Source organism: Peromyscus leucopus, chromosome 15 (genome assembly GCF_004664715.2).
Source record: "Peromyscus leucopus breed LL Stock chromosome 15, UCI_PerLeu_2.1, whole genome shotgun sequence".
Lineage (NCBI taxonomy): Eukaryota > Metazoa > Chordata > Mammalia > Rodentia > Cricetidae > Peromyscus > Peromyscus leucopus.
Genome location: NC_051076.1, coordinates 78,579,234 through 78,596,954, shown reverse-complemented (window position 1 = coordinate 78,596,954; position 17,721 = coordinate 78,579,234). Strand labels below are relative to the sequence as shown.

The following is a 17,721-nucleotide window of genomic DNA, read 5'->3' as shown; positions in this document are numbered from 1 at the left end:
GCTTAGGGTGCAGAGAGCAGTCCCGTGATTAGCAGCTGTAGTGAGGCAGGCAATGCTAGAACCTGCTTGGATGAAGTGACACACAGCTGTCTCCCAACAATGCGCTTAACAAGTTGGCTTCCACTTGTATAGAGCTGAAAGCACACCCCTTATGAAGCAACAGAGTTCCCGGAAAGACTTCAGTAACTGCCCCTGTATGGCCAAACACATTCTGAAGCATATCCCAGAGCTAAGGCCATTTCAGTAATGCAGACTATGCAGGATTTGGATGCATGCCCATCAAGGCAAGGTAATTTTAGGGAAAATCCCTTATTTACTATTTTATGCCTAAGCATGATAGGTATGCATATGACTAAAATTAGATGCATCATGGGAAGGATATATGCAATGAACAGAGGATTACATAACCCAAGCCTATCAACAGAAATAGTAAACAACTCATGGGCTATACCAGGCAACCAACTTCTTCTCCTTTCTGAAAACCTACAAAAAAGGAGCCCCAAACAGTGAGCGGGGGCTTTTGAATAAGTGCCATTCAAGGTCGCTGTTCTCTTACACAGTATCTGGCTTGTACTTTCACTTTGTTCTTAAATTCCTTGCTACTTTGCTATTTGTGTGCATGACTTCAACTCTTTGAATAAGATGCCAAGAATCTCTAAACACCAGTTCCCAGCAGACACCAGCAGTGACAGTGGGACATATTCCCATGAGCTCACTCCAGCAGAGCCCAGAAGGGAGTCCACCCCCTCCTCTATCTGGTTTTTAGTCTTCCAATTCAGTTTGTTGACATTTCTGTCCTGCCTTTATCTGTCTTCTGTTCTCTTTTTCTTTTGGGGTTCTAGCATTTTCAATTCTTTCTGAAATTCTTTATGTAGTTTTGGTGGTATGAAATGGGAGACTTGATAAATTTGTACATCTATCCATGTTTAAACGGGACCCTGCATTTTTATACTCAATTTGTCTGAATGACAACAATGCTGCTGAGCCTTATTGCTAACATTAAAACCACTTGTTCTTAGAAGATTCTCCCATGTTTTATTCCACTCCAACCTCTCAGTTTGACCAGGACTATCAAACTTTGCTGGCTGCTCTCACATCCAGGGGCTGTAGCTGTGTCCTACAGCATGTGTGACAAAAATTGGCACCGTGGAGACGTTTCCTTCTCTCCAGATTCCTGTGTACATCTTTGTGTGCCACAGTAGAATTACAAAGTACAGGAACGATGTGGCAGTCTTTTCTTATTTTATGCTAACAACACATTTCTAAAATGTTTTACTGGGGGTTTCACCCTCTTATATCCTTGCCCATAAGTTCAACCTGAGTCCTCTTTTAAACAAATGTCTCTTAAGTGAGGCATTGAGTTAAGCAAACACAGGGAATATTTCAGTAGCCAGAGACCTGGTTTGGCTCTGCCTACATATACTACCCTTCTAATAATAATACACACGGCAGCCTTAGACACTTACCTGCAGGTACTGTGTGTACCTTGAATTCACATAGCAGTCAGTCAGCAGCATCAGACCCATCTGTATCCAGCTGAGCACACACACACACACACACACACACACACACACACACACACACCTCTTTCTCACCAATGGGTTAAGCTTCATGTCACCTCAAGGAAGATTCAAACTTAGACAGATTCTATTCAAACATAGTCACTGATCTGGTCTGAAGTGTTTTTAAGCTTACGTGTAATAAGGCAAAACTGTGTTGTCAAGTAAAGTTCTAGAGAGAACCCTCTATTTACCACAATAAGCTTCTGTATAACCAAGTAAGCATATGATTAATATCAGATGCAATATGGGAAGGGACAATCAGTGTAGAAAAATGATTATATAATTTAACATATCAATCAAAATAGCACCCCCAAACTATGACACTTAGAAACTACCCCTTCTCTCCTTAAACCCCACCAGAAAGATCTCAAAGAGCTAGCTATGGTGCTTGAGTATCCTCACTTATATAGCCCTCTGTCAAATATGACAGATCATTTCTCTCTAATCTGTACCACTGCATTGTTGGGGCTAGTTTCCTTCAATACTTGGCAATCTCTTTGTGTTTTATTACATTCTAGAGTAAGAGGTCTCTAAACATTCAGCCTGAACCTAGATCATCAAGAACAGTGTCATCAGGAATGGGGTTGGTATAGGCAGTGAATACAATGTTCACCACAAAACACACAAACTCCACGAAACCTCGAACAAACCATGGCAGGAAATGGTCTGTCACCGGAGATAAGCACACATAGATACAGGGAGGAGGACAGGACACAAGCACATGCTAAAGCACTGAGGAGCCAAGCTGCACAGTAAAGTGGAAGTGCATCTTGAAGAACTTTGAAGTAGAAGAATTAATGACCATTCAAGGCATCCTTGTTGCACAAAAGAAAACGAACTGTATGGAAGAAGCCCTGCCTTCTGCAGAATCCCTCTCCCATCCCAAAGTACAAGTGTTTACAGGTCAAGTCCAGCAAGAAGAATAACAACATGCCTTTCACCTGAAAAAGACTTTCTTCACACAGATGGTAAATATATCTTTAATCCTTAAACATCTAATTAGAGGTCTAGTCCAAAAGTTAAAAATGCAACCTCCCAATCTCTCCACACTAGCATTTAAAAAACAATCCAGGTGTCTCAGTGTGCAGCCAGCTCTTTGGTGCCTTCTGTAATAACCCTATTTTGTATTTATCCCACATCTTTCATCTGAGTCTTGCAACCCTTTACAAACAGGATCTCATTAATCCCCAAAACCTACTGCGAGACCCTTGACCAACACAATTATCCCAAATCTACAGATGAAAACAAAGGGTACCTTGAGCACTCCTTGCCCGCCTTTTCAAACAACTGAACATCACAAGGGAAGATAATTATTAGAGGCAGACATTATAGTGGTAAGAGAGCAACCTTACTTGAAAAAAACAAGCAGTTGCTCAGTTCTAAGAACAAAGTGAGAAGATCCAGAGGCTTTTCAAAAATATAGCCACAGAATAGCTGATCAACAGATGGAGCTCCAAACTACACATGTGCTAGAGTTGGCCAAATGGAACTTCAGAGACAAAACTGACAATCCATAACTCTCAGTTCAGCCTCTGCTCCTGCCCAAGTTCACTCAGAAGCCTTTGCTCATTCACTCATCAGGGATGAGACATACTCTCTCCCCAGAGTCACTCCACTGCTATCTTGTGACATTGTTATCCTCTAGGCAGCTGGAGGTTTGGGAAAGTTGTTGCCCCTTTAAATGAGTGTACATGAACCCTCAGATGGTCCTTCTTTTAGCTAAGATGCTCTGGAGCAATCTGTAAGAGGTCCTTCATGATTGCTGAGTCATTCTGACTCTCTTTAGAGTATCTGATGCAGCTATGTTTTGCTCATTCTAACACTAAATTCTCTGCCTGAAAGTGTTCATATTTGTTAGTTACCTGGAAACTGTAGCTACTCTATAGAAAGAGAGTTTCATCCACGAGTATGCATGTCTATCACCCAAACCCTTTGCTTTCTTTGGGGAGAGCACTGACTAGAGAATTACTTGCAGTAATATTAAACCTTCCTTCTGTGAGAAAAGGTCTTTTAAAGAAGGGTACCTTCTTTTCATTGCCCATCTTTAACATCCTCCTTAGCCATCACTTGCCCAACTTTGTGTCTGAGCTAACATCTTTATTACTGACAAGTGAAACCCCTTTGGGATACATTAACTTAAGAGGTAATGACCTCTCACCAACCAAGAGGCTGAGTATCCTTAGCTAGTATCTTCTATAACCTTCCTACCTAATATTTCCCAAATGTATTGGATAAGTTCTTTAATTCATGATTTTTTTCTGTTCTGGTAAGATAAAAACTCTATCAAACTGTTACCACATTAGAACGTAAAGTTTGAGGTACCCCAAATTTGTGTTCTCTGAGTATTCTGTGTTCTGTGGCCATGGTCACTCATAGCTGACTCTAGAATGAAATATCTCTTATCCCTTTTCACATGAGAGTTGTGTTTTTATATCAACACTTCACTCTTTTTATCTTTTCTTTTTTCCTTGCTCTTTAGGCCTCAAAAGGTTAAACCACTGTGTTTGGTTACAAAATCATATCATGGACTCTCTGAGGACTTACTGCACTTGATAGTTGTGTGACTATCTTACTAAAGGTAGAATACATATTTCAATGATAGAACACTCTATAATCTAAGCTGCTTTGCTCATTGATGATACTATTAAGATGAACCAAACATGGCTCTTCATCTCATGAATCTTCTGAAAGTCAATAATTCTCTGTTAATTTTTCTATTACATGTACATAGATCAGTATCTGGTACATTTTAGGTGTTATAAATAATATATAAATTATATATATATATACATATATATATGTATATATATATGCTTAGCATTCAATGTGGCTACATTTGAAGATGATAATTAAGATTAATTGTTACACTAAAAATAGAATTAACCTCTGTGTCGAGGCATATCATTACATTCTACCCAAGAGTTGATATAAATGGGCTGGCTAATCAGCTGTTCAAGGAACCACCCGTCAGGAAGGCTGGCTCATACTAAGCCAAGCTGAAGAGATGAAAAGCAATTATTCCTTTAATCTGATAATGTACTTTTCTTTCCCAGAATCCCTTAGTGAAGCTTCATGATCGTCATGAGTTTCTGCTGGGTCCGCCTTTCTTTCTGAGCACTGTAACCATCCCTTTCTCTTATCTTCTGTCCTTTCTTTCAGATGCTTCTCCAGAGCCCACTTGTGCTTTGTCTGACCTTCTTGGATTCCTTACTTTTTTTTCTCTTTTTGCTATGCAGCCAATCTCCATGCCTAACTTAAACAGCATGGTTCTCTCTTCTTCTGTGTCTGTGTCCTCTGGGCAGTTGCAGAGAGTTACAGTTTGCCTACTTCAGTTTTGTTTTAGACTCTAATAAGGTTATCTTTGACCTTCTTTTTGAGCACATCTTGACTACCTTGAAGAGATGAAGAACTAAAGAGGGGATGCCAATTTCCCCAGTAACAAATGATGTCACAAAGGACATCCCCTGATCTTACAGGATGAGCATCCTTCAAAGAAAAGATGATTCAGAAATTTCCACTTTTCTCTGTCTTCTCTCTCTCTCTCTCTCTCTCTCTCTCTCTCTCTCTCTCTCTCTCTCTCTCTCTTTCTCTCTCTCTTCCTCCCCTGCTCTTTCACTTTTTCTCCTGCTCCTTCATCTCCCTTTGATGTAAACACATGAGCACAAGTAGAAAAGGTGGTCAACCCAGCAGAAGACCCCTCAATAGACAACAGCTCTGCCAGCCAGCACTTGACTTTGCACTCCTAGTCTTCATACCCTTTAAGGAAATGACTTCTCCCTTCATGTCACCTAGTCAACAGCATTCTGCCTCCAGCCTTCATAGACTAAGAATAACCTCAATAGGTGTCTGTAGAGTTATTATATCTGATATTTCATTAGCTTCATGTCTATATAAGCCTTTGATTAGTGTTCCTTGCCCAAGAACTTATAGGACTGATTAAGAAGTCTCTATTCTCCATATTTTGGTTTTCTTTGATAATGATTTGTACAGGCAAGTAGCTCTACACTCACCATGACTGAAACACATAGAGGCTTTAAACCATGTTTAGCTGTATCTACTGACTGGGGCTTAAAGTGTATGATCTGTCAGTACACAAGACTATTAATCCTTCACATACATTCTCTCTTCCTTGATTTTTATCCCCTCTGCTGTCTCTCTACCTCTCTTTAGAAGGTATGTTTCACAAGGACATAGAAAAAAGTCATTCTTAAATGCTCTTGCTTTCATGCTTGTGCATAGCTAAATCTGCTCTCCCTGTGCAATGACAGCCACCTGATGTGAGACTACCCATACCCTTATTTTCACCTTCCTCTAGCAATTTTCTGCCCATGAAGTGCTCGCCCTCTAGGTTCTGGGCACTTTCCATTTCCTCTTTTAATTATCCTTGAATATTAAATGTCTTAAATATTGGCCTTTGTATTCATGCTCTGATAACACAATATTAATCTAATAATTCATATTATTACTACTATCAATAAGGTGATGAAATGCTTTGTAAATTTCTGTTTGTTGAGTATATATATACATATATATGCATATATATATACACACACATTATTTTATTTTGTCTGTATTTAATTGGTTAAAATAAAATACCACAGACTGAGAAACCCTTGGCCTACTATATGATTTTTTTCTTATGCTTCTAGTGTTGGAGATTGAAGATGAAGCTGTTTAGTCTTTCCACTTAGAGAGAGGTCTCTCATCTTTGCTTATTGATGCTGACCTTCCCAACTCTGTCCTTAGATGCCATGGGAAGAGAAAAGATAATTTCCTCCAGTGTCTTCTTTAGGATCAGGGCTTCAACCTCAATGACCATATTTGATATAATTACTCTCTTACTCCAAATCTAACCATAATAGAAGAAGGAGAAATCAGTACTTCAAAATCTAAGGTAGGAAGTAGAGGCAAACTTCTATTCATATTAGATGTTATTATATCTAAATAATATTTAGATACTTAGGAGCAAACAAAAAAATTTAAAGGATTCACTACAATAAAAAGAAGAAAAACAAGAAATAGTGTTCATATTGTATCCTACCCACATGCCTCTATTCCAGGGATCAGACCCATCACTAAGCACTGTGGGTTAGTAAGGTACTGAACATATCCTGCCCTTAAGGAGCAATCATGGTCATTGCTGAAAGGTCATAATGGGTCACAGCCACACTATTAGTAAATGGATTATGGAAGGGAAGTAAGAAATTATTTAAAGTTCACACATGTATGCAATGATGCAATCAAGCCTAACATGGAAAGTATCAATAGATAGAGCAATCCCAGAGATTGAAGTGATCAGGGCCAAGTGAGGCCAAGAAAATAACATTCTGGGTCATGCTTCTCCAGCTTTGTGCATCAGAATTCCCTATGCCCAGAAGAACTCAAGCATACTGGTGTCAGAGCAGTGGGTGGCAAGAGGAAGCAGTAACCTCTGAAGAGCTTCCTTGAGAGGAAGTGGGGATAGAAAGGACATGCTATTGTCAAATTGACCCTGTCTAGCAACTGTTAAGTTTTGGACTTTGAAGACACTTTATGTCATGATCCTTCCTTTTTTCTATTTCCCTTTAGCTAGTATATATCAAATACAAGGTATCTGAGGTCATGATTATTCCTTTTGAGGTATGGGCAATCAGAAATTCAGACTGTGATCCTTATAAATTTATGTGCTGCAGCAGAATTGATAGAAGAGAAATACTAAAGCGAAGACACACAAATCACTCAATTCCAGAGGCAGCTGAGCAACCCCGAAAGGAAGGTGACCTGTGAGCATCATTTGGATTTTGTACTGAGAGAATTTCAGCATAGATTGATAGCTTTGTTTGTGCATCTTCTAACTTCACTTATTTATTTCAAGTATCAGGGAACCAAAAGACCAATTTAAATATTTGCATCATGGATACATATATAGACAGTATGATGATTTATGCTGATTGTCACCTTGACAGTATCTAAAATCACAAAACAGACCAGCCTCAAGCCGTGCCTCTGAGGGTTTATCCAGATTATGTTAACTGAAATTAGAGAACCTACCCTACATGTAGGCAGCACCATTACAAGGCCTGGAGTCCTGGACTGGAGGCAAAGGAGGAAGAGAGCTGAGCACCAGCATTCATCCCCCTCTGTTCCTGCTACCTTCAGCTCCTTGCTACCATTCTTTCCCTTCCATGATGGATGCTATCCTCAAATTATGACTCTTTCTCCTTAAATTGCTCTGTTAGTACAATTTTTCAGAGCGAAGACAGAAGCAAATAATTGCCACAGGTGAACACACACACACATTTTCCAATATACAGTGAAAATAACATGATAAAATGAGGAAAGAACAATTAAAAGGTTTTGTTAAAATTTTGTTTGCAAGAGAACACTGACATCACTCCTGATTGAAAAGTGACTGGCTTTCTACAACATTCTGTGACTTTCTCTGCCAGAATGAATGGGTCAACTTGTTCTCTCCCTGGATCTCGTATCTACAGTCTTCCTGGCAAATAGTCTAACTGTACTAAAGCTGTACAAACCTTATATCTATGAGAAGCTGATACATTTCTGGCTAAAAAGCAGATTCTTAAAGGCAGTGCATGGTCTCCAAGAATATTTGTCACATGACAACTTTGAAGAAAAAAAATGTTGGTATTATGGGGTAGGGAGAATTGTTATTCAGTAAAATGTTGTATGGCTGGGCTGATGTTGTATTTCACAGAGCACTTTCCTTGCAAGCACAAGGACCTGATTTGATACCATTTGTGTTGACATGTACCATAACCTCAGCATCTGGTAGGGAGAACCAGACAGAATCTTGGAGCTCACAGGCCAGCCAGACTATCCTAATTGGTGAACTCATAGCAAATGAGAGACAATCTCACAAAGAAATGGAAGGCTTTGCTGAAGATGACATGTCTTGTGGCCTCCATGTGTGTGCCTGCATGCACACCACAAACACACACACACACACACACACACACACACACACACACACACACACACCCCACAGGCATACAGAAATAAAATGGAATGTAGAGATCAACAATATTCTCAGATCGTTCCCCTCTCTGGACATGCTGCTTCCATTTAAAGCCTTTTCTTCAATTTCCAAGTTTCTAAGTAGTTTTCTGTGACTTAAAAACTCTCGCACCTCAAAATCTACCCCATCTTCCAGTGTGTGTGTGTGTTTGAGAGGGAGAGAGAGTTTACATCCCAGAAGTGACTATCCTTTCCTTTATTTAAACACCAAGCTCTGTTTTCACTGGAAGTGACAGCAGCAACCTAGGCTGAGTAAGTCCAGAACTGGAGACATCAATATTAACAAAGAGGGCAATGAAGAATCGCAGTCCTGCCAAAAGAAACTGCTGCCAGGGCAGGTCTCACAAGCATGCCTTTGACTCACAGGCATCTTCTCACCTCTGGCCTGACTATGAAAAATCTATTTGCCAGCTGAGAACTTTGTTGACTGTTTATAAGATTTACCCTTCTAAATCTGCACCCTGGTTTCTCAGCCCACAGTACTGGAGTTAGAGTTTGCAGCCTTCTGAGAGAACAAATGGGACTCCTTTTAATTTGGCCTTATCATCATTATCACCACCAGATTCCTAAAGGTATCTTAAAACCAGAACAAGGTAAGAGGCTTTCTAACACAGAACTGTTGATTCTGCCCAGGACAGCTGTGAGTGGAACACAAGACTGTTGATTGTGCCCAGGATAGCTGTGAGAAGATTCTGATTGCAGAGGACTTCAAGGTAAACTTCACCAATTGAACTTTCACTCTCCTTATCTTACTTCAACTTATAAGGACCCCTAACATCCAAACAAGGAACAGATTCTCTTTTCTTTTTGAGACAGGGTCTCATGAAGCCCAGGTTGGTCTTGAACATGCTACAAATCTGAAGCTATCCTTGAATGTTAGTCCTCCTGCCTCCACTTCCAGGTGTGAGCCACTGCTTTGAGCTCAGAAGTACAATTCTCACTGTAATGTACCCAAATTCCATCAAAATGTTCCTAGTTCCTGATCCACTGTTAATCAGGTCATGGCTTAATGTTGTGGATACATTAGGAACATGCTGAAAACATGAATTCTTAATTCCTAAAGTAGCTTTCAAAATCTGCAAATGAAGCCTTCACAGACACATATATTCATGAAAGACGATACAGAAGGGAATAAAGAATCACAAAATCTAAGACTTAGGAAGAAATTCAACTCTTGCTGATTGTTATTTGGTCTCTCATCTACTTCTCAAATTATTATTCTTTCCCCAGCAAATAATCCCTTAATTGATATCTGAAGATCACTAATGGTAAGGAACTTAATACCACTGAAGATATTTGCTCCAGTGGTATAATCACTAAACTCTGAAGTTTATTATTAAAGTTGGTCAACATCTTCTTTCCAGCTAGATTGCTACAGAAATATGATTACTCCAACTCTGTTTAGGTGTTTAGGTTGGTTTTTGCACATTTTGGGTAGCTTTAGACTGTTTCTCTTTTCATATAGAATGGAGACAGCATTGGGTTGCTTGTCCACAGTCTCTCATATTAGTCATAATAATAACACCACTAGAAAAATTAAGGAAACAATGTGAATAATTGCTCAGTTATGTCTTTGAGGGTATGGAGATGGCTGAAAATATCACAGATTCTAAACAAACCATCTCCTGGACTATTTGACTACCCACTGCATGGAGGAGCCAAGAATGATATGGGCTAGAAGTGTGGTGGGAGGGAAAAAGTAAGAGAGAGGGATCAAGATTAGCATATAAAATAACCATTTAGCACAGAAACCCTCTCCCCTAAAGGATACACATAGCCTAACAGGGGATGTGCTAGATAAGCCCCGGGAATAAGAAGGTAGTTATGCAAATGCCTTATAAAGGAACATGACCTTGAGGCCAGTTCCAGCCCACCAGCCTGCTGCCCTATTCAGGACTGCCTTTCTCCTTTTTAATAAGCTGTCTATTTATACCACTATGCCTGTGTCTCTGGCCCAATTCTCTGTTCCATCATACAACAACCCTGACATCCCAGTGACTGTCTTTTGGATGGGATCCACATCTTTAACAGAATGGCTCTCTGTGTCAAGAGCCTCTCCTGTTAGTTAGCCTAAGAAGCCATGCTGCACAGCTGAGCTTTCACACATCCTGAGACCTACACAACCAACACTTGGGGCCTGTGCAGCTCTGTTTGGAGAAGTTAGTGGGGGTTTCTAAAATGTAAATACCGATACAGTCAGGTGGCATTTCTCAGGAAGAGAGACTTTAAGGAAGACATGAGAATATGCCAGGGAGGAATTAAAAAATGCTTCCCTAATGAAAAAAAAAAAAAAAACATACTAAGTATTTAAAAGAATCATGTGTTTTACAGGTTAAAAGATTAGCACTTTTTATTTAGTCCTCATGATTAAGAAAGTAGACTCGGGTATGGTGGTGTACAACCATGATGCCAGCACGCAGGGGCTGGACCAGCAAGCCTGAGAGTTCCTGCAAGATGCTCCCACGTGAAGACACAACACACCCAAACACCTGACTGTGCCACTGGGCTGTGAAAGGGAGGTTTAGATCCCCTTGCTGACTCCTGCTTGCTGTTATTAAGAGCCAAAATTTATCTCCAAGCCCTACCTGCCCAAGGGAAAGGGAACTTCCTGAAATGCTGGTTATTGTAGTTCCTGGGAAATAATAAGCCACATGCTTTTACCTCCCTAAACAAGTTTTTTTGAAGCTATTACTCTGGATGTGCTTGATCACGTGCAGGTGGGAGGTACATAGGCAGGAAATATATCAGGATGTATGTTTGCCCCTGATTAGACCTGATGGAGCATGCAATGCATTATGGGTTTTGCCTTTTTAAGTCCCTGAAAAGTATGACTCTCGCTGGGAACTGGGGTGGATCTGATGAGTCCATTTTTCTGGTAAGTACTTAATTAAAACTTGCTTCAAATTTGGCTCAAAAATATGGAACTGTTTTTTCTCTCTAAAATGTCAGGATTAACACTGTGATATTATGAATTATTAATTTGCTGTCCTTGTGTCTCAGTTTCTAAAACTGCAGAAACCTGGCATAATAGGAATATTAATATCAATGGGTAACCAGAGTTACTAGGAGAGTTAAGCACAGTATGGGCTCATTATAATAATTAGCTGCAGTGATTGCTGTTCTCTATTTCATGTATTCATGGCAGTCATATTTTCAGGCATATACTGTGACTAGTATAAGTATGTGAAAGCCTACCCTAAAGGTACTTCAGGAACAATCCTGTCTCTTTAGCCATCTTGTTATGGTCCAAACACACCAGGAGAAAGTGATGCAGTTTAGAAGGGAAAGTACTGGGCCAATTGTCAGGAAACATTCCTGGATGTTCCATGGATTAGCTGTCTGCACTACATGTACCTGCTTGAACTGTCCATGCCTGGGGTCCAAAGATAGCCTCACACACTTGAAAGGATTGCCATAGCAAAGCTGAAGGTCTGACTTATTGGGATGTTTTTGTGCTTAAACTTTTAAAAGTCTAGTGAGAAGTTGGTGATTAAATCACCCAAGAGCTTGAAAAATAATCAAATTTCCTCTTCCTCCTCTTCTTTGTCTTCCTCCTCCACTCTTCTTCATCTTTATCCTCCTCCTCCTCTGCTTCCTCATCCTTTTCCTCCTCCTCCTCATTCTTCTTTTCTCTTTATCTCTCTTCTTTCCTGCCTGTCCATACTTTGTCTTACCTTCCTCCATGTTGGTCTCAAAATAAATGGCATCTGTAGCATCTTATGAACTATCTATTATTATTGTTGTTCATTTGGCTGTTTCATCTTTCATGACCCCAAATATTCATTATACCTTTCAGAATAAGTGAATAGTTCTTTATATTCAATTCATACATAGTACACCGTGAGAAAGAAACATAACACAAAGAACAGACAGAAAGTAACACACCAACACAAATATGTACCTTGCACCTGAGGTATAGACAAGGTCATATACATGCTGCCTTTGACGGGTGTCACTTCTGCTGTGGCACTCAACAGTCCACCCTGGAGCTTAACTTTGTGGTTGGGATAAACTGACCAAAAGTCTAAAATCCTGTAGTGTTACCAGAAGATTGCAAGAGGATTTGAACCATATTTCTGACCATAGGACAGTGTTATGTGAGATCATGTGATAGACAGATATGTGTGTGTTTCAGTGGTTCATTTGTTTAAACAATTGTTTCATGTGGTAAGATTTTGATTTCACAGTATACTTGGTCATGGCTTTATTAGGAGGTTTTGTCCTTGCATAGTGTGATTAAAAAAATTATGTGATCAAAAAGCTTGACCTCCAATTGCTACCATATATGGTTACCATCAATATTTCTTGCATGATACAATTTCTGTCCTTTCTCTAACCTTCTCATATCCACTAGGTCAACCTTCCTTCCAAAGCTTGATTCACACCATCATTGTATGTTTATGAGCAGCAGCATGACAGGTAGGTACTATAGATAGATACCTTGAAAACTGAGAAACAAAGTCTCCTTGCAAATTCTATTTTATTGGGGATGTCAATAGAAAAGAAACAGAGATAACAAAGAGCTGCCGCCTTCAAAAGACACTTGAGTTCATCTATGTATGTGAAGTCAGGGTACAATGTTCTATAATAAGGCATGAGTTTTATAACTAATTTTAATAATTGTAAGAAAGGAAAGAAATAACAAAATTCCATTTATCAATTAGTAGTACTTTTTGGCAAAGTAAAATACTCCAGCTCTTGCCATTTCAGAGTGGAAAATATCACAGATCAATAGTCAACCATTATGTACAAAGAGTTGGTATCTCTAAGATAAAAAAACAGATTCTCAGAAGTGAGGTTCTGTGCCACAGGATTTGGCTCCTACACCATATTGCCTGGAAGACCTAGACAACGCCCACCTATGAACACAGCCAGTATTTATGCTCTACCAGGCCCCAGTGAAGGGCAGGGCAGCAAAGATGGCAGGATACATATGGAAACTGCCCTTCTGAATTTCAAACCTCCTTATGATCTTTTTATACTTACTGGATTCCAGCATAGAACAAATAGTAAAGAATCATCACAACACAATCAAGACAAATTAAAGTGGATGAGTTTGAGACTTTGGTGGCAAATTGACACTGTCCCAGGATACTGATTATGCCTCGTAAAGGAAAACTGGAATGAAGTGTTTGGCTGAAGCTGCCTAGCTGCTCTGCTCTGCAGGGTTCTGCTGAGCATGAGCTGTCCCTTCAGGCAAGGCTGGCCTTGTGGCTTCAAGCCACCAACACTCACCATTCTTGCCGAGCAGGAGAGCCAGAAAATCCTGAGACGAGGAATTGAGGAAGAGCAAGAGGCTGGGGGCCTGTGCTGTCACAAAGCTCAGTGTGATGGTTTCCTTGTTTGGGGCTGAATCTGTGTAGATAGCTGAAGATGACAGACTTGTGTTCTTGGTCACCGGGTATGGTTCTTGAAACATGTATATAACCGAGCTGCCAGAATCAAAAAGAGCTGAAATCTCTGTAAAAAAAGAAAACAAGAGAGCACATTTTCAAACACTGAGTCAACTACTTGAAGTAATTTTAATGCCTGCCCATTGTTTCCTTGCACCCAGCACTGTGTGAGGGATGTTAAAAAAATTAGACAATGAGCTTAACAATTTTGAAGAGGCTCAAATCTACTCGTGTGTATGATCACATATGTGCATGAGGATTCATGTCAGAAACTAAGGGTGGTGTGTTCGTTTTTTGAGACACTAAACCTAGAGTTCCCGTACTAGCTAGACTGGCTGGCCAGAGGCCTCAGAACTCCTCTTATCTCACCTCCTCTAGGACATCTGTTTTCTATGTGAGTGCTAGGGATCCACACTCATGCTTGTGCAGCGAGCACTGTGCTGACAGAGCCGTTTCCACAGCCATTTTTATCCATTGTTTGTGATTAGAAATGTGCCTGGGGATCTTAATCACATCACTAACCTTCTCTCAGTATCTCTATGTTATTCAGTGAGATGGTCTTTGTAAATCACTGAGGAACATTGCCCAGCAGGCTTTAGACTAATGGAACCTCTGTGTTGCAAGAAAGTATACCTGGAGCTGGGGAGATGGACTTCTTAGATCTGTGAGTGCACATCTGACTGTCAAACTGTGTGGTAAACTTGAGTTCATGTGACTATGATAGGGTTCTCTTCTTCCCAAAAGAAGGGTACAGTGTTCCTAATCCTCCCTCGATATTCCCTGGCAAAGTGTGGGGCACTGGGAACATAACCAAACTTAGCTTTGCTTCCTAATGCTCTTCCCATGTTTCTGCCTTGTGAAAACTGTTACCAGTCTGTAATAGTGTCACCTAATTAATGCTACATGTTTATGCATACTCTCTGGCAGACTGGGACTACTAGTGCAATCTTATGAAAGATTCAAAACGAATGTTTGTCTTTCATCAAGCAAGTTATATCAGTGTTTCTTTTGGTAAAAATAAGAATTCCCCACACATTAGAAAGTAGAAATCAAGGAAGTTTGAGAATAAATATGTAACAACTGTCTCCCATGGACAATGGTATATGAGTAAGAACATGAACCAAGACTATTTCTGCAGAGCTCCGGTGACTGATGAATTAAGTAAGAGAAGACAGTATTTATAATGGGAACTATTGCAACAGTTGAAACTTAGGCTTACAAATATTTATGACATATACGAGAATGCTTATTGGATAAAATAAAGGAAACCTGTGGCATAAATAAAATACACATCATGATCTCCATATCTTCACTATATTAAATGCAAGTAACATTTTTGTTTGTTTGATTGTTTTGAAATGATTGTCTATGTGGTTCAGTTAGGTTTAACTTTCTAGATTTGTACATCAATTTCCAAATCTATTGCCTAGCATTTTTAGCAACAAAAATATTTAAGTGATAGAATTGGTTATTCAGTCAATAATAGAAGAAAGCTGAAGGAAAAAATGTACACATTGATAAATGATACCTAGGCATATGGATATTAGCAGGCAAAAGAATCATATGAAGACTGCCAAGGTGGCTCAGAGGATAAAGATGCTTGCAGCCAAGCCTGATGATCTGAGTTCAGTCCCTGTGAACATCCTGTAGAATGAAAGAAGCTACTCCTATAAGTTGTGCTCGAACCACACTACTGCCCTGGCATGCTGACAAACACACATACACATACACACACACACACACACACACACACACACACACACACACACACAGAGAGAGAGAGAGAGAGAGAGAGAGAATTAAATAAATAAATAAAATAGATAATAAATAAATATAAAAATCAACTCAAAATGTAACAAGATTCTCAATAGAAGAGCTAAAATTATAGAATACTCAGAAGAAATCATAGGTACAAACTTTTACACCCTTGAACCCACCCATTATTTCTCCTGTATGACAGTAAAAGTAGAACCAATAAAAGAAAGAAAAGATGAATTAGGTTCCATCAGAATGTAGCAGCTTTCTGGTTCAAAAGATATAATGAAAACTCTGAAAAGAAAACCCATAAGATGGAGGATAAATTTGCAAATTATATTTTTATAAGGGACAAATATTCAGAAAAGAGGAAAAAGTTGTGAATGAATGGCAATGAGAATAAAAATCTGCAAAAGGTTTGAATATGCAGTTATTCAAACCAGACATGAAATGAATGGTAATGATTTGAAAGACTGATTAGCATGACTAGTCATTAGGTATGAGCAAGTCAGAGCCACAGTATCGCACCATTTCCCATACAGTGGGGTGTCTGCTATAAGATAGGCACACAGTAACAGGTTGTGAGAGTGCAGAAAAACTAGAGCTTTGCACACTTCTGGTAAGATGGAAAGTCCACAACCCACTTTGAAAAACAATTTAACAGTTCCTCGAGAGATGAAACATGGGCAGCAAGCTGGCTCGGCAGGTAAGTGAACTTGTCACTCACCAGTCTTAGTGACTTGAGTTTTATACCCAGTGCTGCACAGTGATATTAGGTCAAGGGGGAAACCCCCTCAAGTATTCCCAGAAAGGGCAGTCCCACTGACTTGGCCCAAAGTGAAAGTCTAGGCTCAGCTCAAGCTGGACTCTAGGCGGATTTCTAGTGTAAAGATCAAAGCTCACAGGTAGCATTCCTTAGGAATCTGTGAAATTGGTTTCTGCCCACTGAAAAGGGCCAATTCCCTTGGCATATGCCTGTGGTTACCTATCAAAGTTAACATTCAGTCTTTCATGGTACCTAACACACGTACCTGTTGTGCATTTCAAATCCTGCACTGGAATCCTGGCCCACTGGCCCGTCTTCCCTCCTCCATTATGCTCCTTCCCAGGCTGTTCCAGGCTACAGAACTGGCAGGCCCCACACTTCCACCCCAGCCCTGCTTCTCTGCTTCTCTTGCTAGCCTCCCTGCCATTTTCTCCCACTTCTCTCTGTCACCCCTCAAGCCCTGCAGGGGAGATAGCCCTGGCCCTGCCAGTCCTATTTGCTCGTTTTCTTTCAGTTCTGGACTCTTCCAGATGCTTCTGTCTGTTCTCTCATATTTAAAATCAACAAAAGTATACTCCCCATGGAGCAGCCATTTCTACGGTTTCTCCCCTGTGCCATCACTCACAGGTGGAAGAAGAGAAACCGGGTTCTGAAAGTTGCTGTTTGCCTTCTACAGGACCACACAGCACACGTGCTCTGTCAGCTCCCCTTGCTCAAATAAATACATGTAATAAAATGATATGGCAGTCCTAAACACGTACATGAGTTTCAGGGATAGTATTGTTCAGAAGGAAATGGAGACAGTCCAGTGCCCATTGTCTGACCAACAGGCAAGCAGAGAAAGGAGCAGCCATAAAACACTTTTGCAATAGAAAGGAAAAAAATTGCCTTGACCTGGGAGAAGTGACAACATTATCTAATCGGAGAAAGGTGAAACAAAGAAGCAATATGCATTAAGGTTCCTTTATAAGAGAGTTCCACCTCGGCAAATCCACAGAGACAGAGAGAGGAGTGGCTTCTTGGGAGGCAGAAGGTTGCTAGAGGCACTGAGATTTTGAGGTGGCTGACAAAGAAAATAATCTGAACCTAGGTAGGGAAGGGTATGTGGGGAAGAACAGGAAGCGGGACAGATACACCTTACCAGGGGGGATTTCTTTGGGTTTGAATTGTTTCTAACTAAAAGACTAACAATAAATAACTCTTTAAAAAAGCACAAAAAAGCAAAGAG

General features: G+C 40.1%; 1 protein-coding gene across 3 annotated transcripts in view; it reads right to left on the bottom strand.

Moving 5' to 3' along the window:
* LOC114701108 (contactin-associated protein like 5-1-like) overlaps positions 1-17,721 on the bottom strand; it is a 902,756-nt gene that overhangs the window by 112,071 nt on the left and 772,964 nt on the right. For all 3 annotated transcript variants that reach the window (XR_005092928.1, XM_037211055.1, XM_028881060.2), the window contains one exon: positions 13,815-14,039. Coding sequence is in view for 2 of the 3 variants with exons in the window: in XM_037211055.1 (XP_037066950.1) it covers positions 13,815-14,039 (225 nt within the window). In the remaining variant the exon portion in view is untranslated. The remainder of the gene's footprint in view (positions 1-13,814; positions 14,040-17,721) is intronic.